The 22,884-nt window shown below is 42.5% G+C and overlaps 1 protein-coding gene across 9 annotated transcripts in view; it reads right to left on the bottom strand.

Moving 5' to 3' along the window:
* EPHA5 (EPH receptor A5) overlaps positions 1–21,912 on the bottom strand; it is a 197,366-nt gene extending 175,454 nt beyond the window's left edge. For 6 of the 9 annotated variants that reach the window (XM_061355260.1, XM_061355264.1, XM_061355261.1 and 3 more), the window contains exons 1-2: positions 21,586–21,847; positions 6,296–6,360 (exon numbers count right to left, since the gene is read on the bottom strand). In XM_061355260.1, coding sequence (XP_061211244.1) covers positions 6,296–6,360; positions 21,586–21,712 — 192 coding nt within the window. In that variant the 5' untranslated portion in view covers positions 21,713–21,847. Of the gene's footprint in view, positions 1–6,295; positions 6,361–21,585 lie in introns of all 9 variants that reach the window. The other 3 variants (XM_061355266.1, XM_061355269.1, XM_061355267.1) reach the window with 1 other exon arrangement.
* Positions 21,913–22,884: the final 972 nt, after the last annotated feature.

Raw genomic sequence — 22,884 nt, 5'->3', positions numbered from 1 at the left:
GCAGTGCCCCTATTCCCATAAACTCCAGCATCTTCAGTCTCACTCAAGGGCTTTCAGACTTTGAAATATGAACTCCGCTCTGCTTTAAAATGCAGTTTAGTTCAATTACCACAAGGGTCCTGCATAACTACATTATTAGCCTCTGGTGTCTTTTCAGACCCAAAGCTCAACCTCTTTTGTTATAATTATGCTGCACAATGCAAGCATACATGAATCACTCTGGCTCACTAAAACAGGAGGCATAACCAAAAGAAAACACAAAATCATGGCCCCAAAGGATATAAGCATAAGTGACCATGTAAGCTTAGGAAGAACCAAGAGGAGAGTCACAGAGGACAAAAATTTACATATACACAGATACTGCATCTTACCTTAAGGAATACTAGTGGAAAACAACCCCCCCATGTATTTCCAGTCTACTGAACTCAACATCATCCTCCAATTACTCATGTAAAATTCCTTTATTCTGTATGTAACAGAAAATTTTGTGTACTGCTTTGTTTAGTTTACTTCAAATACTTAGATGTGCAGTATGTTTCTTACCAACCTGTGCATGCACAAAAGCACATACATATAAGCAAATCAGCCAAATTGTTGGTTTTAAGGATATCATTAATGTATTTTTTTTCATGTACTCAGGTAGTAATTATTTCCGCCATGCTCTCTGAAGCAGTATGAATTGCATTCTTGACATGTTTGCAGTATGCGCTGGTTTTGGCTGGGGTAGAGTTAATTTTCTTCATAAGTAGCTAGTATGGGGCTATGTTTTGGATTTGTGCTGGAAACAGTGTCGGCAAGACCTTTTCTGCCTCTCTCCCCATCCCATCAGTGAGTAGGCTGGGGGTGCACAAGAAGCTGGGAGGGCATACAGGCAGGACAGCTGACCCCAGCTGACCAAAGGGACATTCCATACCATACAACACCAGCCTCTGCATATAAAGCTGGGGGAAGAAAGAAGCAGGGTGATGTTCAGAGTAATGTTGTTTGTCTTCCTAAGTGATGCATGATGGAGCCCTGTTTTGCTGGAGATGGCTGAACACCTGCCTGCCAATGGAGGAGTGCGGAATTAATTCCTTGTTTTGCTTTGCTTTCACTTTTGGGTTTTGTGTTACCCATTAATCTGTTATCTCCACCCACAGGTTTCCTCGCTTTTACCCTTCTGATTCTCTCCCCCATCTCACCAGGTGGGAGTGAGCAAGGGGCTGTGTGGGGCTTAGATGCCAGCTGGGCTGAAACCACAACATACCCCCAGTTCCTCTTCTGCACTGGTCACAGTCAAGAAGCAGCTTTTGCAAGAGAAAAAACCCCAAAAAACCAAACAATTACAGGCTGCCAGAAGTACTGCCCCAAAAATGCCAATTATAATCATAGCTACATGACACAGCTCAATGGTGCCAGGAATCCTCCTTCTCCTTTCACTACACCACATCCCTCCCCCTTTATTTTATTCCTGTCCCCGAGGGCAAACACTGCCTCCAATCCAGGATTCTTGTATAAAAATCTCTATCTGAACTAAGATTGACATAGAGCAACATGAATCTATTCACAAACCATGCTGAGTAATCTAAACCACTGTTATTTTTAACTTCAGAGGCACCCTCATGTACCTGTGCTCAAAAGAATGAGCCAGAAATGCTGCTTGGGGAGGGGACAAAAAAAATACCAAACCCACAGATGTCCTTCATAAATGAGAATCAACTTGAAGAATCAATCTGGCTGAATTTATCCTCTGACTTTTGGTATTTGTCCTTATTAACCACCAAAAGCAGGGGCAATTATCTTCCCTCTCGCTACTCACACACAAGAAGTCATCTAGCCTCATTTTCTGTAATGAATAAAGGATTGTAACATCTCCACAGGACCAGGTTTCTTAGTACATGCCTATTTTCCTGTCTGAGCCTAAAAAGAAATTCCCAGCGCATGGAGCTCTGCCATGAGACACAGAACATGGCCAATTCCCCAGGTACTGTAGAGGCTTTCCTGTTCTGTGCTACAGGAAGAGCAGGAAAATCAATGGGAAGTGGAGGAGATGGGAGAGGACCCCATTACACAAAAGCAAAGCAGGTGTGCAGTTTTCTAACTGGGACAGAAAGAGTTCCTCTAAGCTGTAAAGAAGTTTTAGAATACACCCTGAAAGGAAGGAGGGTCTGAAACAAGTAAATCAGTGCTATTACAGCCGCTGGAACAAAAATCAGACATAATCACTGAATAAATCAAGTCAGGCAAAAGAAAACATTTATTTTAATCAGTTTTGCAATTATCTGGATATTGTTAAAAGTGGTTATGTTTTTACATGGCCAGACCAAATACAACTGAACAGCACAGGCTGATAGGAGATTCTCCCCAGCTATCGTTTTTCAGGGAGCCAAAATGCATCACTGAGTCTCCTGCAAAAACAAGGGAGGAGATGAGGCGATACAGCCTGCAAACACCCTGTATTTAGGCTTATGTGTACTTCCATATGATAAAAATACATGCTTAGCACAGGCAAGTGCAGGCAGTTTCTGTAGGTCAGAGCTAGTCAGTGTCACAGCCATATATAACACACATGTAAGCCTCTGATGTGTCCAATTCAGATAATCCTAAGCAACACCCCAGGAATCAGTCCAGAGGTAAAAGACTTTGCAGACCTCTGTATTTTAATGCATAGCTTTAATAAAAAAGCCTGACTGGCTTTGTTGATGTATTTGGAAGGCTTCCTACTACTCAAGAGGGACCAGACTTTTCTGATATAGCCTCTGGTAATTCTAATAACCTCCTCCAGGTTAAAATAAACTTCCATGAGTGCAACACAAAGTCTGGATTGTCCCTTTGGCAGATAATAACAGGATCGATTCCCAACTTGAGCTGAAAAAGTGGCAGCTGACCACAAACTGTTGGCAGGGAGAGGCCTTTTTCTGAGCTCCATGGCCATGCAGACCTCAGAAAGACTTTGCTCACACTCTAATAGCTATAACTGCAGGTTTAAGAGCTGACTGCTCAACTGCTGCAAGCTGATGAACCCACACAGCCAGAGAAGGCCTCTTGGGGCAGCCAGGAAGCCACACTACCACATTAATCTTTCAGAGCAAAGAAGCAGAAAGAAGAAAGCACCTTCTGCTGCACAAAAGCTGGTTCTTCACACAATGTCTCCTAGACATTGTTTCAACCCCTGCTTGGCTACAGCTTATTTCAGGCACATAATTTCATTTCCACTGGTCACTCAATGCTCCATATAAAGGGAAGAGGGGGATTTTTCTTACCTTCGATGTGCATGGGGGAAATGAAGGACACCCAGGTTACAGGGATCATGCACAACACCAAAACCTACACCAAATAAGCACCTAGCCGAGACAGCCCTCGGCTAAACTGATAGTGTCCCTTCTCCTAAAACCTATTATTCACAAGATGAGTTGCTGTATACTGTTTATCAGTAGATATAGGTCTGATCTTGTGGGGACTAAAGCAGCTGCAGTGCTTTATCTGGAATTACAGACATGAAACAGATCTACCTCTAAAACTCATCTGCCTGCAAGGATCAGTCTTCTTCCCAAACACTGCTGCTTTCATTTCCCAAATTAGATAACACTTTCCCACTATGTTCACCAAAAATGGGGTGAGCAACAGGCTAAATAAAGGCGGCTGGACCTCCCTGGAGCATGGAATGTCTTAAAGCTTTAACACACAAAAATTACCATGACACACCGCTATAATAAAAATTTAGACTACAACACCTACACAAGATGTGCCAAAAGCACTATTTTGGCTTGACTGGGTATCTTACCCCCATTGTTTTGGTGGGATTTGTGTTCGGTTGAGGGTGGTTTTGTTCGGTTTTTTTTATAAACGTGGAAATCTGATTTGAAAACCTACCAGCTTGAACCTTTGTAATATACAGATAACTTCTCCCAGGCACTCACATACAACTATGAAGACTAAATACTTGCTTTCTTTAACAGCAGATGTGCTCCTGGTGCAATCTCCTACTTGCAGCAGATGCAGTCCTAGGAAAAACACTGTTTCCTTAAGATTCATAATAAAAATCAAGTGGAGAAGCAGCAACACTAGAAGAGTCAAAGCATACTTCAAAAGTTAATGTATCTTCAGCTGGAACTGTATCACCATTGAACTGCTATCATGCATGACTAGACTCTACAGAATACTGTTAATAACAGTAATAAAATACCACGCATCAAAAAGCTTATTTCAGCACATGGTCTGTATCTACACACTATAGTGTTGCAAAGTGTGACACATTATGACATTTCTGCTCCTTTCCTTGATGCAGACAGATACACAGGCCTTCCAAGATTTTCCCTAAGAGGACATCTTGAAATAACAAATTTGCATGATAATACCTCAAGAAATAGCTTCGTATCTCTGATGTCATCCTTTTACAAATTCAGATCCTGAAGTGAATGACTTTAAATCTTCCTACAAGGTAGATCTTTTTAAAAAACTAAGTAAACAGCGCATGAGTGCAGCACAGCTGAGTGCAGAGCAGGTAAGGCAGTTAGGGAAGTAACTCTGGAAAGTACTTGCAAAATACTGCAACCATATTAGGCAAAAAAACCCAGACAACTGGACTGACCTCCTAAAATTTTATGATACCCCATGAAAACAAAGAAGATTAAGAGGAGATCTCTGGAAATTCAAACCCAACTGCCTGATTCACTTTTTATTTGTGGAACTTAATTTAAGGAAGGAAAAAAAAATAAATCTCCCTATTGAGTGAGTAACCATTCATTTGGCATTCATGAGTGCACTTCCAAGTGCTGTTTGGAAACTGAGCTTGTAAATGTAGAAAGGTCTCTCTAAATTATTAAAAGATACAACTGAGGCGTTTGCATGGGATATTTAGCTTTACATTTACTCATCTACCTATACAGACTCAGCAGTCTTCTGTACTCATCAGGACGAGTTATTTTAATACTGATATTCCTGTCAGGACATTGGAATATACAGCAACTGTGCTTTATACCATAGGAAAAATACCAAGAGGTGCTCAAAAAGGAAAAATCTTCTATTAAGAAGTGGACATCAGGATCTTCGTAGCGTGCCATGGCACTAACACATGATGCTAGCACACCTAGCACTGCTTTGTTATTCTGATGCTCACACATGCAAGGGGGGCAAGTTTAGTTCTCAGCTTTAAATTAATAGATTAAAAAAAAAATATTGTTACAGACTTTGACCACAACAGGATTAGATCTTGAACTAAGCTGAGGATAAAGTCAGCTCCCCATGTAGCTTTTACATCACTGCCATGCAGCTTGTCTGAGTGAAGTTGCCATTTCTACCATCTTTCATTCACACAGAACACATGGAAAGCCACTGTGTCATTCACTCTGTAATATACATATATATATGCAGGGTTGGCTGCATTTCATATAAACACTGCCACCATTTTTATGACAATCCAACTGGAGCCCAGAACAGTTTTGCAGCCCATTTCAGCTGGTGACTAAAGCTCTGGAATAACACATTCCTGAGAGCTGCTCTGTTAGAGGGCTCAGTCATGCAGCATTTCTGTGTTGGAATGATTTCTCACCTCAGATGGTGCTCCTGGCTCCCAGGAACTGACAGGAACACTCAGCACTGTGAATAAGTCAACATTTCAAGACTGTACCAAAGTTCTGTTACAGTACAGCATTAAGGATGCCCTAGACAAGCCAGAGTCACAGCAATGACTGCTCACATGATGTAAGTCAGGCCAGGCAAACACAATGGAGGGTATTAATGCAACTAAACTCCAACACTATTTCAGGTATGAAATTAGGAAACCAGGTTCTTTCAGCTCTCAGTATAGGTAATGGTAAGTGACAGAGGCTCTTCAAGGTGTTTAAAACTCAGCTCCTGTTCCAGTTTTATCAGCTCTCAGAATTTTATCATGGGCCTGAGAAGTGTTTCTAAACTGCCCTGCTTATTTAAATCTAACAGTAACGTCCCAGGGCCTGTGTTTCAGAAAAAGATTTCCAGGAAATTGTGTTGCACATTTGCCCCACAAGGCTCAAAGAGAGCAGGAATTTATAGTTTAAAAAAATTTAAATAACCTCATGGATTTTCTTGGTGAGGGAAGGAGCGAGGGGTTGACTTATGGGTTTTTTTTAAAACTTGTGGCTGGCTCCACTGCATAAATAAATCAATTCCCTAGCCACACAGCTCCATTTTTCCAGTCACAGCTTGTTGTTTTATTTTTCTCCCTCCATTGCTGACAAACCACTCCAGGGAGTTTTTAAACCCAGTAGTCTACTTTCCAAATGGAAACGATTAGTCTAATTTGCAAGAGAGATAGCAACCAACAACAGAGACTTACCCCATTTTTTGGGTAGGCTATCCATCCTAGATCCCCCATTACCGTCCGTGAGTCCAGTAAATTCACTGAAAATAAGAGGAAAAAATGTTCAAGATGAGTGGATTACAACGTTCAACAAATATTTCAAGGTTTAGGTGGCTAGAGTAAACAAGCTACTTAAAATTAACCAAGGAAGTTAGATTTTTGTAAAGCAGAATAACAACGCTACAACTCCTCTAACAATGAGGTCATACACTGGAAACAGTTCTATGTATGCATTACTTTATTCCATTGAGATCTGCCACTGAAACCAAGTTGCACATGCACTAAACTCTTGTAAGATCCAGATTCTTCCCATTCCTAGGATCTAGTCTTCTGTGGGGAATAAATACGTAATGCATACTGTGTGTTTATGTGCATATGTAAGACAACATACAAACACCTATGCAGGTTCACACATATATTTCTTCTAAGGTAGCACACATTGTAGCATAAACAGGCCTTGGAGACAAAATGAAACATGAAAGAACAGATGCAGAGTTTCCAGATTATCATTAATTCAAAGTATTTTATGTGCAGGTATCATAGTATTACTGTTACCAGGAATCTATTCTACCTCCCACATTTTTCCCCAAGTCTTTGACAACTTCACTATAAGGTATCCAAGGGATAATTTTTTCCACACACACACAAATTTGGAGTTGTTTTAAAACACATAAACAACCAGCAATTTATATTAAGCAGCAAAAAAAAAAAAAAAAAAAACCTAAGCTTTTAACATTTCCTCCCCCCCTAATTTTACCTGAAATACTGAGTAAAAAGTATGAAGTAACTGAATCTACACACACTTAGCTAAGAAAAACTATAGGAGTTTCTGGTGCTGAACTTTCAGCTGCTGTATTTAGGGGTTTAAATCTTGAAGTAAAAAGCTCGTCTCTGCATTAACAGCTGTTATTGAAAATCTCAACCTATGAAGACTTTCTTGTACTTTAGAAGCACACTTCCTTGCCTTTGGATTACCACGCTCACTAATCACTGTATATTTGTCTGTGCGATACCTCACTTTTTGTATTCATGTCCTTCCTGAAAAGAAAGCTATTTCCCTGGGTTTTCAATTCCTGATCTTCTCTTTGCTCTTTAAAAATCCCACTGGAAGTTTTCCCAGTTGGACTTTCAAGACTTCCCAGCCCATGATGACCTAGCCCAAGAACAAGCCTGAAACAGATGGAGGAGGCGCTGTGCTCACTCCTTTTAGAAATGCAACCATGTAGGTTACTTACAGATTGCTAGAGAACAGAAACAAGCAGGTTGCACGCACAACAATAAAGGATGTGAGTATCATAACCCTCACTACTAATCCTTTATCAGGCGGATATGCTGCCACTGCACATCGAAATACACCAACAGAAATGGCTACAAAGTGTACAGAGCCTACCTTACACCAGCACAGGTCACCCCACTGCAGGGAACCGCAGACAAAATTACCAATGCTGCCATGTAGGTTCCTCAGATATCAGGATTACACTCTTTCCAGAGAAACAGTAAGAAAACCCAGATATACCTATACTAAAATGTATGTTCCTTTAAAAATCTTAAATATAATATTAAATAATATAAATAACATAATACTAAACATAAAATTTTAGAATTATTAAACAATAGGTTGGGTTTAAAAAAAAAAAAAAAGGAAAGAAAAAACACAACAAAGTTCTGCGAGTCAGTTTGGTCTTCATTATTGTACCCATACTGAAGGCTGACTGCTATAATCCCTTGTACACAAAACCAGCCCAATACACAAAAATATAACACTCAGGCAGAGAAACAAACAGTTCTCAGCTCTGGCATCAAATATCTATCTTAAAGAGTTCTCTATCCAGACATTCTCACAACGTATGCAAGTATTATTACAGGACACTACCATAAGGTATATAGATGTTCTACCTAGCCAAGTACATTTTCATTAAGTTGAGCAAAAACATTTGGTAGCTCAGGGTTTTCATGCCTGGAATGCTTTCTCCTGCCAAAACAGAAAACAGTTAAGAGCTGGCAACATTACCAATCTACAGGACATTTGGTGGAAGAAATACTTGGAGACCATAATGAACTATATTCACAGTAAGTAAACATACAATTAGGTGGCTTTCCACCTCATAGCCCAGGCAAAATAAAAGCATTCCTATTATCTACCACTAGATGTGTCAGCCATCACTGGGCAGCCTTTCCCCTCCCAAAGTCTTGAGGAAAAATGAACATTAATTTCTCCCATTCCAGTTGAAGTCAAGCACTAGTATCCAAGTGCTCCTGAACCACACTGCAACTTCTTTTCAATAGGATAAAAAAAATTATCTTAATATATTCTTCACCATAGGACATACATAAGCAGCATACAGTTATAATACAGGACATGTTATTTTAAAAAGCAAGAGACAGGAGTGTGACTGCCAAACTGGCAGGTTTACTCAAATTCTTTCTATTACAGTCACTGTAATTAAACCGCACAGAAAACTATATTCCTGTCGTAAGTTGAAGTGCATTCAAAACAAGTATTGATCTACATTGTACAATTTAATTAAAACTTGTCTTGGAGATGCTACTAATGAATGTAATTAGATGGTGTGTTTGATGCCACAAACTTCTTCATAACATGCTAATTAAAAAAAAAAGGAAGAAAAAATGTTTTATTCAGGCATCAGATCATAAAAATAACAAGATACAACTAAATATTATATTATCTTGCTATCAATGACAATTTCAAAATAGCAGTTATTAACTTCAATTTCAAAATAATTTTCTGCATGTGAAAAGATAATACAACCCATTCAGTTCTAACGCAAGTCAGTGAGAATCTTCCTACCGGTGAGTCAGCCAGCAGAACTGAATACTGAATCTTCAGTTAGAAAAGACTCGATTCCTCCCTTATTGTAGTAGAATTATGCATAGAATAAAAATAAAAAGGAGAGGACTGGATACACCTTTTGACAGGTGTGGCACAGTAACCCAAAATTCACATACCAGAAAGACAAAAAGCAACAAGTGACTTTATGCTCCCCCTGTGCTCGGGCTACTCTGCAATGGAGGGGCTCCTAGCACAGCCCACACAATTCGGGGGAGGAGGGGGCTAAGCCTGTTCCATATGCTTCTGCCCAGGACTGCTTTCACAGTGTATCTTCTAAAATACCACACTACAGTGATCTGCCAGGAATATATTTAGCCAGTAGTTATTCTAAATTGCCTGAAAGGACCATGTGCATTTATGCTGTGAGAACGCCCAAAATTCTGATGTAAACACAAATTTCACTGTTTCATCTAGATACAAGGTATCTGCATCTTCTCCATCAGTACCCTACCCAGTCATTGCCAGCACATCTGTCCTTTACTTGCACCATAGCCAAGCCCCAATTCCGCCTTGATTCAGCCTTGAATCAGGCTAGAGTCTCGGCATCCCCTCTCCGAAGGCATGTCTCCTTTAATAACCCAGCTGCAAGAGCACTCCACACAGGGTGATGGTGCTACCAACACTTTCGGGACACACAGGCAGCCTTTCCATCCTGTCCTGCCAGAGAAGCCACCAGCACACAGTCCCACTACACAAGTCCATACAGGCTCGGCACAAACTCTCTTCCCACCACTTTCCAGCCTAGCACAAGCAACATTCTTGCTGAAATAGGGATCATAAAAAAAATAAATAAATAATGTATATTGGTCAGGTTGGGGAAGAAACAGTGGGAACACAGCAGCTAAAATAAGTACCTTCAATACAGAGGAAACCATTCTAGCAGAGACTTTATAGAAGGGCTGCCACCATCCCAAAAAGACGCTTCCATAATTTATTGCATGGTTGCTTGAGAAGAGATGGAGCTTTTATGCACCCAAATAAAAACCCCTGAAACTGGCTTTCATTTAAGCCACAGCAAGAAAGAGACCAGAGGTTTTATCCAGAGCATCAAAACCACTTTGTCCCCATCCAACTTGTGATGACCATCAGCACGCATTTGGGTACGGGTAATAACCAACTGATCCAAACATTCAGGTCACTGAAGGAGGTAATTCAGGAAAGCCTCCAATTACATACTTGAGGCTTCCATACTACAAGAGGTCTAGTGCCAGCTTCTGTATAGCTTAGGACTCCTGGGGCAGTCCCAGTGCTGTAGATACTCCACAGTCATAACTCGGAGCTGTACCCAACAGGACTCAGTGCAGGAATGCTTACACTGAAGAAATCTCTCCAGAAGTCGCTAGCAACTCTGCTTGGCTCACAATCTTAAAAGCCTCCAAAACAACAAATCTCACTTATTCCCACTTTCTTCTTCCTCAGCACTAGCTAGCTATGTCTCAACAAACAAGCAAGAAACCTCAGAGCCCATAAGCACACACGTAACCTGTATCTTTGCCAGCAAACTTGGAAGAGGCACATACACACAGCAGCAAATGTTTTCTGCTCATCTCCACCATCAGTGCATCCATCCCACAAGCCCTAATTATTTCTAATGTTCAGTCAAGGGGAACACAAAGCCACGCAGATCTATATCATCATTAATTTCTATGCCTTCAGGGTAGGATAAATGATGATTAAGTCTAAAGTTATACCATAGTCTTTTTTCTTTTTTAATACAGAATAGCCCAGGGAACTGGCATACACTCTTGTTCTCAGACAGGCTGGTTACTACAGGTGAGCAATCAAGTCACAATAAAACCAGAAGTGATCTAAAACTTTGGCTTGATCTCTAGCTGGTAAATTAACAGTGTGCTTTTCACTCAGGAATCTCCGACAGGGAGACTGGATATAGATTTTTACCCAAACGTCCCTGTCACATTCATACAGCCAGCATTTAGCAGCTTCACCATGGCTGCAAGAGGCACAAGAAATACCAGGGCTGATGGTATCCACCATTCACCTAAACCAATACTGCTGTGTACACAGCAAAGCACACCATCTGACACAGCTATCTAACGCAGTGCCATGTGGCAGTATTAGGCAAAAGCAGGACATGTTTGTCATAATGATACGATGCCTGAAGTACAAGCCATTTGTCCATGGACTTTTGTTTTGGTCATGCCATTTAAGCAAAATGGCTCTTCTGGATTCAATCTGGAGCATAATCAGCTTCTTCACTCCAATTTCAAATGAGGGAGAGAAGGAGAAAAGGGGAAACGATCTGGGGGAATAAATAAAAAGCTCTACCAACAGTCTAAACCACTGAGCACTTTTGGCCCTACCAGCAACACACACCCTCCTGCCATTTCAGTATGTAAGGATCTTCCAGAAAAACCTTCACTGCTCACATTACAGAAAAATCTCTGCAGGCCTACAAAAGACTGAATTCTCCTGGGTTGCCACGGTCTTTGAGAGGATTTCTGCTAAATCCTTAGGCACTGGAGTAGTCCTGCTTTTCAGTAGCATCATTTGCAGGCTACAGCCTATCACAGGGCTCTCTTTACCAGAATTTATCCTGAAAAATTGCTCCAGAACTGGCAAAATGATCAGAATAGCAAAAGCTGATGGAGTTCATGCCATGAAGCTGTAATACCATAAGAATGTTGTTTCACTAAAACACACCTAAAGCAGGAGGAAAAGAACATCCTCTTTGAGCAAATCAGTAGCCTATAAGCACAGTTTCCATCACAAAACAAACAGAAGAAACCTTCCTTAAAGCCTACATAAATATTTCAAAACATCACATGATTTCTAATATTTCATTTTAAGCAAATGAAGCAAAACTCTGGTTTAATATATTTGTTACACATTGAACAGGAATATGAACATTGTTTTAGGTAGCTGAATCTGAACTCCCATGTGAAAAAAAAACCAACATGTGAATCAAGTGCTTCTACATCCTCCTCAAGGTTCCTTCTGCAGCCCCTGGCCCCCTTCACATACCACTCTGCAGGATGCAGCCACCCATGGGAAGGCCGGAGCTACTTCAAGGTAGCCCCAGACATGGACATAGCTTATGGGACCAACTACATTTAAAGTACTTGTGAGAAACCTCTCATGGGAACACTCACACACTGCCAATTAAACATTAGGTGAAATGCTTTGCTGAATGGGTGTCAGGGAACATGACAAGATGTGACAGCAGCACTTTGTACCCAACCCTTATTGGGAGGTCTCCTGAATAGCAACACAGGTTTTCTACCAAGCTTCATTCCCCTGCTCTCCTCCTCTTTCCTCTGCCTAACACAGGGGTATAGCTGCCAAACACATCATCATTAACAGAGGTGATTCCTCCTGACACTGCATACCTCCCCCATTCTTTCCCGTGCGCTCCTGGAGTTCACAGCGCTACCAAGACACACTGACTGCAGAGGACTCTTCATCATGAGTTTTCCTGCTTCATAAATCTTCACTGGTTTTATTGCAGTATTGTTGCCATTCATTTTCCAACTCTTATCCCTGATGTGCCAAGTATTTCTTCAAAAAGTATAAATCCAACGCACTCCAACGAATGACAGTCAAAAATAATCCAGGAAAACAAAAACAACCAAAAAACCAAACTCCTAAAAGAAATCAAAGCCATCAGGGAGCAGACATTTTGAATTAATTAACTTCACTGAGTTGGGACCAAACACAACACACACGGGCAAGAGCCTCTGAAACATTTCCATCAGTGGAAACAAGCTACAGCAGAGTGCAAGCTGTAGCAGTACCTATTATTTATGGCCCACTGGAGGAAGAAAATATACACTACTTAATGAACTAGCAAACTAATATTAACTGCAGATTTATGTTTTATTATGTTGGCTTCATTCTGCTCCAAGTTTTCTCATGATTCTCTTTTATAGCAAGAGCCAAAACACTAGAATGTGCATCAGAGATTAATAGGTTTTTAAGGCCAGATGGACAACTGCAATCATAACATCAGCTAGAGAATTTTAGCCAGTAATTTCTGCATTACGTCTGTAATTTGTTTGAACACACTGCTTATGAGGGGTGCAATACTGCCCTTCGACAAAATTCTTCAGGTTGGCGGCATTTTTTCGCCACAGGCACAGCACCAGCCGTAGCACGAGGAAGTGGGACACAAAGCCACGTTGACAACCGGACTCGGTTCTTTACAAGCACCTGCATAAGAGGCAGTTGTTTGGTCTTCCCACCATACATAACTTAAAGCAGAAGCTCAGGAGATTATTAGCTTGACACCAAAATGCCTGAAAACTTAAAAACTTCAGTATGGTTTGCCTTTTTTTTTTTTTTTAATGGCAAACACCCCCATTCCCACCCAAAATCACCATGTAATTCAAAATTATATATTCACTGCGAAGAAAGCTAGTAAAACACTTCCAGTCCCACTCATAAGATCCAGTGCAAACAACCTTGTACCACTAGAATTGATCTCTGAGCTGGCCACAGCACAAATCTTTTGGGGAAACCATCTGGGCAAGTAACATTCTGCCAGTAAGAATGAAGCAGCAGCTTCCACTGAAGGCAAGATACAACCAGCACCTGCAACCAGCAACCTGACAACCAGCCTGTATGAAGAAACAAAATACCAGCGTTGCCTACAGACCCAGGGTCTCCAGCCACTGCAATCCATTGATGGAAGCAGCTTCTTAAAGACCCCACTTCAAGCAAGCACCTTATTAAACACACACATAAAGTCAAGCCCTAAAAATCCCAATAGCTTCCCAGCTCACTCAAAGCACCTGCTGGCAGTGCTGAGGTGACATCTCACTGTCTTCCCTAAATCTGAGCATTACCAGCTAAAACCAATACAGTCTCCATTCCTAAAAGGTATCCTAAAAGTCATGGTGAACAAATTCTGTTATGCATATAACTAAAGGAAAGAAATCTGGCACAGACACATCCAGACCTGTCAAGGCTGTCAGCTTTCACTACCAGTGGACTTGCAAGACCTCACTGTCCAGCACCAATAAAGCCTTCCCGTTGACAATAATGACTACTCTGCTGCCACTGAGCTCACTCAAGTATAAAAAAAAGGAACTGACATAATGCTTAGATAGCATTTGGTAGGGGGAAAAAAAAAATGTTTAAGATGATCTATCAGCTTTTCAGGGAGTTGACAGTTTATCCCTTCTTATTTCTGTTGAGGGAAGAGGATGGAGGTTGCTAGGGGGAACAGCACATTGCCAACACATTTAAAAAAGGTAGTGTGTAAATATTAGGAAAGCAAAGATGGATAAACCAAAATGGCCAGGGTTTTTTCAGAAATTAACTTGCAAAGGCAAGGATGCAGATAATTTCACCAAGTAGTTACAGTGCAAAAGTTATACAAGTCTACCCAGAAACATCATGAATTGCACTGATACTGAATAATTAATTTCCTCCCAGGAGTTTCTCTATCCCCTCCGAGAATTAGAAAGTTCAGACTGGTTGGCCTGACCTCTTTCTAGCATTAAGTGATCCAGGTTACAGAACCCAGAAGTTAAGAACTTGGCAAGACACTTCAGTACTGCCCCCTGCACCAAAATGAAGTAGCTGGCATGAAAACCTGCAAGCCCAAGGGCCGTGCCCTCTCTCCTACAGCTTCAATTATCTGCTACACAGCCACCTAAACCTAGAAGCACCCAGCTGTGGCAGGGGCGTGGTTTGTTCAAAAGCATACCAGCTGAAACCCTGCTGATGCTCAGGAGCTTGTTGGGATAAGACAAGAGGCAAGAGTTACCTTCTCCCTTAGGGCTGCCAGACCAGCTCACACAGGTATTCCCCGATCTGCTGTGATAGTACGTGCTATATCACCTTCTCCTGCAGACAACTCATCCTTCTGGCTAGTGGTCACCAGAACAGCTCTACCTGGTCAAAGTCCTCCTAACAAACCTCCTGCACAATTCAAATACCAGCAAAGAGGGAGAGAAAAGAGGGTGTTTCTCCACAAGCAGCTCTTTCAGTGAAGACAGTCACAGCATGCTCCCATAGCAATTATTCTGACCCAAAGCACCTTTAGTCCTCTTCGCAAGGCAGAAGCGGGAAGGCCATGCCCATACACACAACTCAGGGCAGCCTGCAGGTCCCACCACACTTGTCCACAGGAGTCAACATGCCCCTGCACCTCTACAAGCAACCACCCATCACTCCTGACACCCACCAGTGCTGTGAATCACAATGTTCCCATCTCATCCCAACTGTCCCCTCTACTAGCTTCCTTGCATAAGACAGGGATAATTGCTTTCTACCTCCAAGAGGATAAGCGCATTAAACCTTCAGACAGGCTCAGATACTGCATTGGCTAAAGCCACAGCAAATACCAAAACTGAGACTGTAAGAGATATAATAGGTCAAACAGACAACTAAAAGGGTAACAAATCCCTTGAGACACCTAAGCTACTGAAGGCCAGTTCTTAAGTTTGCTAATACAGAAGGCTATGAAAGCAACTGCAGCAACAAACCCTTTCACCTCAGCAACACCTATCACCTCAGTGTCCAGCCAGTTGCAGAGCGATATGCAACACAGAGGACAATCTATCTCTCCATTCCACCTGTGCCAAAAAATGAGGGACATCTTATGAACACAATATATTTTCAAAGGAAAAAAAGAAAAAAGATTCTCTACTAGCTTTTAAAATACACTGCAATTTTACAAAGATCAAAGAAAATGAGTTTAGTAAAGAGTAAGTTATAAAAATATTGTTCTCTCCAGTGCAATCATTAACAGTAATTCTTCAACATTCTCTAAGAAAAATACTTAGCTCAAGCCCATTCCAGTTGAAATGAGCTCCCATCTCTCACCAGCAGTTACAGTCACTGAGAAAGGTGCACTTATGACCAATATCTCATTATGTGTTTACATGTTTTATTACAAGCATGAGATTATTTTTTTTTTACCTTTTATCACATAGTAGGCTGAGTATCTGCTGAAGAGCCTCACTGAATACTCTTTCCTCCACAGAAGTGAGTACTTAATAACCAAGAAATTCAGTGCTTCCACAAAGTGACTAATTTGTGTGCATTTGGGGCTTTTTTTACATCTCATTTTGCCCTTACGCCACATACAGATTTCAATTTACTTCCTAAGGAGGAAGTGAGAAAAAAATCAACCAAGAGTTTGTTTTCTTTTTACTCTGGGGTAGGGTCTCGCGTCCCTAACACCCCTGAGCAAAGTTTAAAGCTCATCTCTAGTCAAGAATATACATTCCTGCACACTTACAGGAACTGAGTAAAAGTAAAAAAGACTGGGGACATCTAACAGACCTACTTCTACTCAAGACCCTAAAGTCAGCTGAGCTGAGCAATCTCAACACAAGGTAAAGGGCTCTGTGCTATCTCAGCACGTGCTGGGAACAAGAATTCCTGCAGAAGCAGCACAGAAACCCTCAAAACAGTAAAGCATAAAACCTGCAAGATCAGAGAACAAGGCACACATAATAAACTCTTCCAGCTTTGCAATTTCTGACAGATTTTATTAAATCCTGATCCCGCCTGCAATCCCCCAGAGCCTGCTGCAAAACACTGTATTTTAATGCAAAGAATAAACACTTCTTTATAGGTGAGATTTTGTTCACTTATTTAACAGAAAGAGAACAGCAAACATGGAGATAGATTGTATACTGGAGCTAAAAAGTGAGGTAATGGTGGGAGAGTTAACAGAGGAGAGGGAAGAAGCTGCCAGACAAGCCCACTAACTTTCTTTTTTCCCATAGTACCTGCTACTTTACCCATCTGTAGATTGATGTGCAAATAGCTTCTTTATACATCAAATTATGGTGTCAACATTCATGATACTATAAGCACTGTCAGTGGTCCTGTTTAAGACAATTTGCCTGTTTCCCACTATTTATTACAATTTTTAAAATAAGCTTCAAAAGGAAACAGGTACTATCTTGGAGTCAATCACTGCTATTGTTTATTTCCCTTTTTCTAAACATGTGTCATCAGGCACTAATGCTTTTAGTCATATATATTTAAAAGTGCTGCATTTCAAATGTTTTACTGTTAAAAGGATAGTAGTTTCCATTTTAAAGCCATGATTGAGTTATTCTAAACCTCTTGAAAAGCCATACATCACACATCAGACTGATCCCAAAAAGACCATTAGACATGAGCTGTCCTTCTCATACCCGTAAATCCACTGCAGTAAATTTAAAAGTTAATGGGATTACTCCTGTGAATAAAATAAACACACAGCACTGAGGCTGTGCTCTGCTATCACAGAAAGCACACCAGGAACCATTCCAATTTACAAAATGAAGAACAGATAACTCCACAAAGCACCCTTACAAAGCATTGTGAGCAGACTGAAATGTGTCCAAACTTACCTGTTCTGCATACACATGGATAGGCATGCTAGCAGTACTTAGCTCCTACATAATTACACAAAATGCAATTGCTGTGTGAATACATGATATACAAAGACAAGATACCAGAAGCAAAGTAATGAGCAAAACGTTCAGCTCGTGTGTATTTTTACCTGAAGCATTAGTCTAATTGAAATACATTGATATGAAAATTAGAATCATTTTCACACCTGCTTCTATTAAATATACAAAAAATAAATCCCTCAAAAAGACTTCATTCACTGATTAAAGATAAACATTGTGATGTTATACCTAAATATACACTTATCCAGTGTGCCACAACACCAAAATTATATGCCAGTATGAAACAACACCAAGTAACACACTGAGAACAGGTAGGCTCATTCCAGGCTCCAGCATGATTAATCTGCAAATTAAAACCTTCCTTTATTTTTGCCTGCACCAGACCCACCCCTTTAATTGCACTCATTTATTCATTCATTCAAAATAAAAATGATACATTAGGATAAAGGAAGCTTCAAAAAAGATTGGAAGAATTACGAGGAAGAGGAATAAATGCAGAAGTCTGTAACTAAAGAATATCCTTCTAATCTTAAAACAAATACAACACATTACAAAGACTCATTTTGTCTTTCGTGCCTATTTAGGTCAATGTCATTATTTCAAACTGCATTTCTTTTATTTTCTTAACAATATACTTAATTGTTATAGCACTGTCCCATCAGCACTTACTTCTACTGAAAAGCCCTAAAATGAAATATACTATGCATTTCATGACAATTACGCAAATGTGCTGTGGAGTTACTTTGTTAGAAGCAATCAGATATAACTTGCTCCACTCTTTTAATAATTAGCCTGCATGACACTTTTTCAGGTCATCTGGGTGCCATCCAAATGAGACCTGCAAACAAATCCAAAGCCACAGGTGATGCATAACAAATAATGAACCTGGGAGGGGGGGTGTGCTGTGTGTCTTCATTCTATGTTTCATGTGAATAATTTATACAAGCCACTTCCCAAACTCTAGTACCTACAATAGGAAGACTTAAAACACACACACTTTCAAACCAAAGGAGGTACAGGAAGCCCAGTCGCATACTGCAGGGCTTGCCTCTCACACCCTGTTATCATAGGGAATTCATTTTACAGCAATGATGCACTTCCGAAATAAGGGCACTTGGAAATAGTGTAATACTTATGGTATACTCTTTGGAACATTTTCTCTGTGACTAATTTCTGCATTTGTAGAAGTAGTCAAAGCGAAGACAGAAATTTCTGGTTTTAATCAATGAACTCTGATACAGAGTTGAAAACAAAGGCTAAACCATAATTGAAAATGCATGAAATATGTTTTGCCGTTAACATATAAACTGAGATATATTATTAAAATAAAAATTTGTTTTATTTCTCTGTTAGAGGAAAACCTGAAAAAATATAAATCCATTTTCCTAATGTCTATCCTTCTATCTATAACTGAAGTTACCTATGAAGGTGACCAGGCTTATGATACATGCTGGGCACTTGATAATTCCCCAGAAAAAAATGGCAGGAGCTTTTGCAATTCAGCTGCCCTCGCAAAAAAAAGCTATTTCCACACTAAAGAGCCCAAGCACTGGGATTTTTAGCACTGAATTTACCTTCTTTTCCCTCCTCCCAGAAATCCTAACCCAGATTTTTAAAGTCCTTTCCCCTAAGTGTCCCTCCACTAGAGGGTAAAACAGAAAACCATGCACTGTGAATTGTTACCTGCATATATCTTACGCTACAAAGTCACTGTGTATTGTGGTGAGACTTTGAAAAAAATAAAGTAATGTAATACAGGGTTAAATAAAAAAGTAATTATGAGAACTTGTTATTCTTTATGCACCTACATATACGTTGCACACCTACACAGCACAGGGTATTGGCTAGTTGTTTAACCATGGTGAGTAAGATGAGGGATAATAAAACACAAAACCAAAAAAAAAAAAAATACAACTAACTTTTGAAGATACTATTAACAGGTCTAAGACGGCTACCTCCACCCAAGCAAAAGTAAAGTTCCTAACCAGCTGAATATGACAACTAACCCCAGGGGAGGATCTCTCTCCAGAGCCCAGAAGCAGCCAAACTGAGTTTTTCAAGCCCAAATTCATGACAAGTGTCAGTGGCATACAGCTAGGCAGGCAGACCAGCAACTGAGGTTTCTCATGCATTAGACTTCATGTACTGCAGGGTGAGCTGTTCCCAGAGCTGAGCGGTTCAGTAGTAATTGGCAAATGAGACATGCTGTGAGAAGCACTTGTCAAATAATGCTTGTTTACAGATAAATCTGCTAACAGCGAAGGACAGTGGTTATTGAATAAGTTCAGGTCCAGAGTCAGACCCCTCCTATCGAAAGTCTTTTAGTTTTGCATTTACTAAAGAAATAGAGAGTAACAGCAAGAAAAGTAGGGGGAGAGAGACCACAAAGCAAGTGCTCATGCTGCTCATCATTATTGTAATATTCTCCTGCAACCTCCCCATAAAGATGCCATTAAACCCGCTTGCTAGGCAGCTTCATTAATGCTTTCCAGTACTGTCTCCTATCGAGTAAATCCTATTCTAATGTTGCCTGGTCATGGGGAGAGACACCTCTATGCTCAGTCAACAGTCCCATTGACTCTTAGCACTATCCAGATTTTCCAAGAACTGGCAAAGATGACTGAGACAGGGCTTGGAGCATCTGCTGGTCTCTCAGCAGGTATCCAGAGTACACAGGACATAATCCCTTCCAGGAAACACGTAACAGGGGAAAACCCTTCAGAAGCATCTACACCACCTCCCACGGGTGAAAACCTCCAAAATCACATAGAGGCAGAAGGATTGGGCCCACCATTATCTAACCAAGGCAAAGCCACATCCACCATCCCTTGAACCAATGCACTTCCTGAGCGTTGGACAACTTCACACACAGAGGAACTGTATTTTCCCCTTCCTCTGCACTTTTTTTTTAAATAAAACTGTGATTCACATTATTCTCTCTCTCCAAAACAAATTACAGCTAGCTGATTACCTCAGGCCACATACTTGAAATTCTGGTACGGTCTTCCTATACCAGACCCTGCACACCTCCTCCCTCTAAAGGAGTTTCAGCAATAATTACGGTGCATCACCAAGCCAGCCTGCTACGAGCCGCCGGCATCCCCTTCAGATACTGAACTTCTCCATCCATTGCTTTTACACCACAGCTTGCCCACGGATCCAAAAATAATAACAAAAAAGCCCCAAGCAGTGCCCACACCACGTAGAAAGGGGAAAAAGCATAGTCCGGTTTTAAAGTCTGGAAGTACCCTGCCAGGCAAGCAGCTTGGGCATGGTCTTGGCTATTGGCTTCACAGAGATCAAACGTACCAAAAAAACCATCCCTAGCGGCCGCGCTCCGCTGCGCTGCGGGTTAAATACCGGCACCTCCGCTGCCTCCCCTCCTTTTTATACATGTATTTCAAGGCACGAAGTAAGCGCACTGCGGACGGCGCTTACAGGGCTCCCCAGCGGCAGCCGCCAACGGCCCGGTCCCACCGAGCCCCGCTCCCGCTCCGCCTGCGCGCAGCGCCGCAAACCCCCCTGCCCGTGCGAGCTCCCCTGTGCGAAGCCCTGCGGTTACAGCCGTGCACCCCGACCCGTGCGAAACCCTGCAAAACCACCCGCACGAATGTACCTGTGCAACTCCCCCTGCGCAAACCACTAGGACGCCCGGCCATACCAACCCACCCGTGCAAACGTCCTCATGCAGCGGCACCTATACAGTACTGCTGCGCCCCTTTCCACCCTCCCTCTCCCAAAAAAACCCAAACCCAAACCCAAACCACTGCAAAATCCGCCCATGCCAAGGAATCTGTGCATACACTGTGGCAGCGCTGCCGCTCCCACAGGCAGCCGCCACCCTTTCCCGGGACCCCCAACCCCATCGACCAGTATCGCCCCCTTCTCCCGGCGCGGAATCCGCCTGCCCGCGAACAGAGCCCCCTTCACCTCCTCATGGATGCTCAGTAAACTGAGCCCGAACCAGCCCACCGCCGGACAGCCCCCCTCCTCTTTGGTCTCTGCCCCGACGGTCCGGCCGCCCCGTCCCCGCTCACCCTCGCTGCCGGGGCTGGCCAGCAGACTCCGGAGCACGGCGCACAGCAGCAGCGGCAGGAGGCACGTCCAACCGGGAGCCGGCGCTCCGGCGGTGCCGGCCCAGCCGCCGGCTCCCCGCAGCCCCATCCCGCCTTCCCTCAGCACATGAGGCGGCGGCTCCCCCCCGGCGCTGCCCGCTCGGGACGGGGCGAGCTGACAGCACAGCTCCGCTACGCTCCGCTCCCGTCCAGCGCCCGACGCGACTGGGGAACCGGGGGGCGGGGATGGGGGAGGAGGCCCCGCGCCGCCTAGGAGACGCCCCCGACGGGGCGGACCCGCAGCCTCCGCCGTCGTCGTTGTCTTCTTCGCCGTCCCCGAACGGGGAACGGCGCCCGCCGCGCTTCAGGGAGCTCTGGGGCGCAGCGGGAACCACACCTGGAATGCGGCATCTCAGCCCAGACCCGCTCTGAGCGTCCCGAAGGGAATCGGGGAGCCCCGATGCTCCTCGCAACCGCCACCGGTTACGGTCCAAAAAGCTTAGCCGCCATCCCCTGTCAGCCCACTGCGATGGGGAAGCCGCGATTTCACAGAGTGGGGAAGCCTGAGAGGAAGGCTCGTCGGCGGCCAGGAAAGGAAAAGTGACAGAAACTCCATAATGGAGCCAATAGACAGATGATTTTCAGGTGTGTTTTAACCTCAGGTCACCATCAGAGCACAGCTTTAAGCCCAGCACAGACAATTAGTTTCCCAGAAGTTTTCACTGAGGTTTTTCATCCCTCAGAGCCCTACTTGTCACTCACTTCATTTAAAAACAAAAAGCCAACAACCCCAAAGCATGAGGAATTAATTCCTGGAGGTTTATTCACCCACATCAGTTCCTCCCCTGAGAAGACTACTTCCAGAGAAGCCAATGAAGACAAAAATCCAGTACTGCAGGTGCACAAGCAGCAAATCAAGGTTGACCAAAACCCTGCTCACTCACTGCTGCCTCCTCCATTTCACCCCACTGCCAAAATTTTAGCCAGTTTATTTATCTTATCAAAGCAGTAACCAAAGGCTGAGCACCAGCAAAAGCTCTCTTTCAAGGGGGCAAGGCTGAGGACCAGGGCTCCAAAGAAGCTGAAATTAAAATTACAATACCCCCAAAGCCAGTTTGAAGAGGACAAATCTTACAGGAACCGACGACAACACAGCTCTCTACGCTGCCATGGCTCATTTTTTATTCATGAGTTGCTGGACAATGTGTTTCTCTGTGTCCTTGCATCACATACAAACCTCAGCTGCTGCCAAAATGTTAACGTAGTCCTGAGCTGTACATG

The sequence above is a fragment of the Neopsephotus bourkii genome, unplaced genomic scaffold (assembly GCF_033783945.1).
Source record: "Neopsephotus bourkii isolate Nb327-2 ecotype Australia unplaced genomic scaffold, CSIRO-AGI_Nbou_v1 NB_787, whole genome shotgun sequence".
In the NCBI taxonomy this organism is placed as follows: Eukaryota; Metazoa; Chordata; class Aves; order Psittaciformes; family Psittacidae; genus Neopsephotus; species Neopsephotus bourkii.
This window is presented reverse-complemented; position numbering and strand designations above follow the sequence as displayed.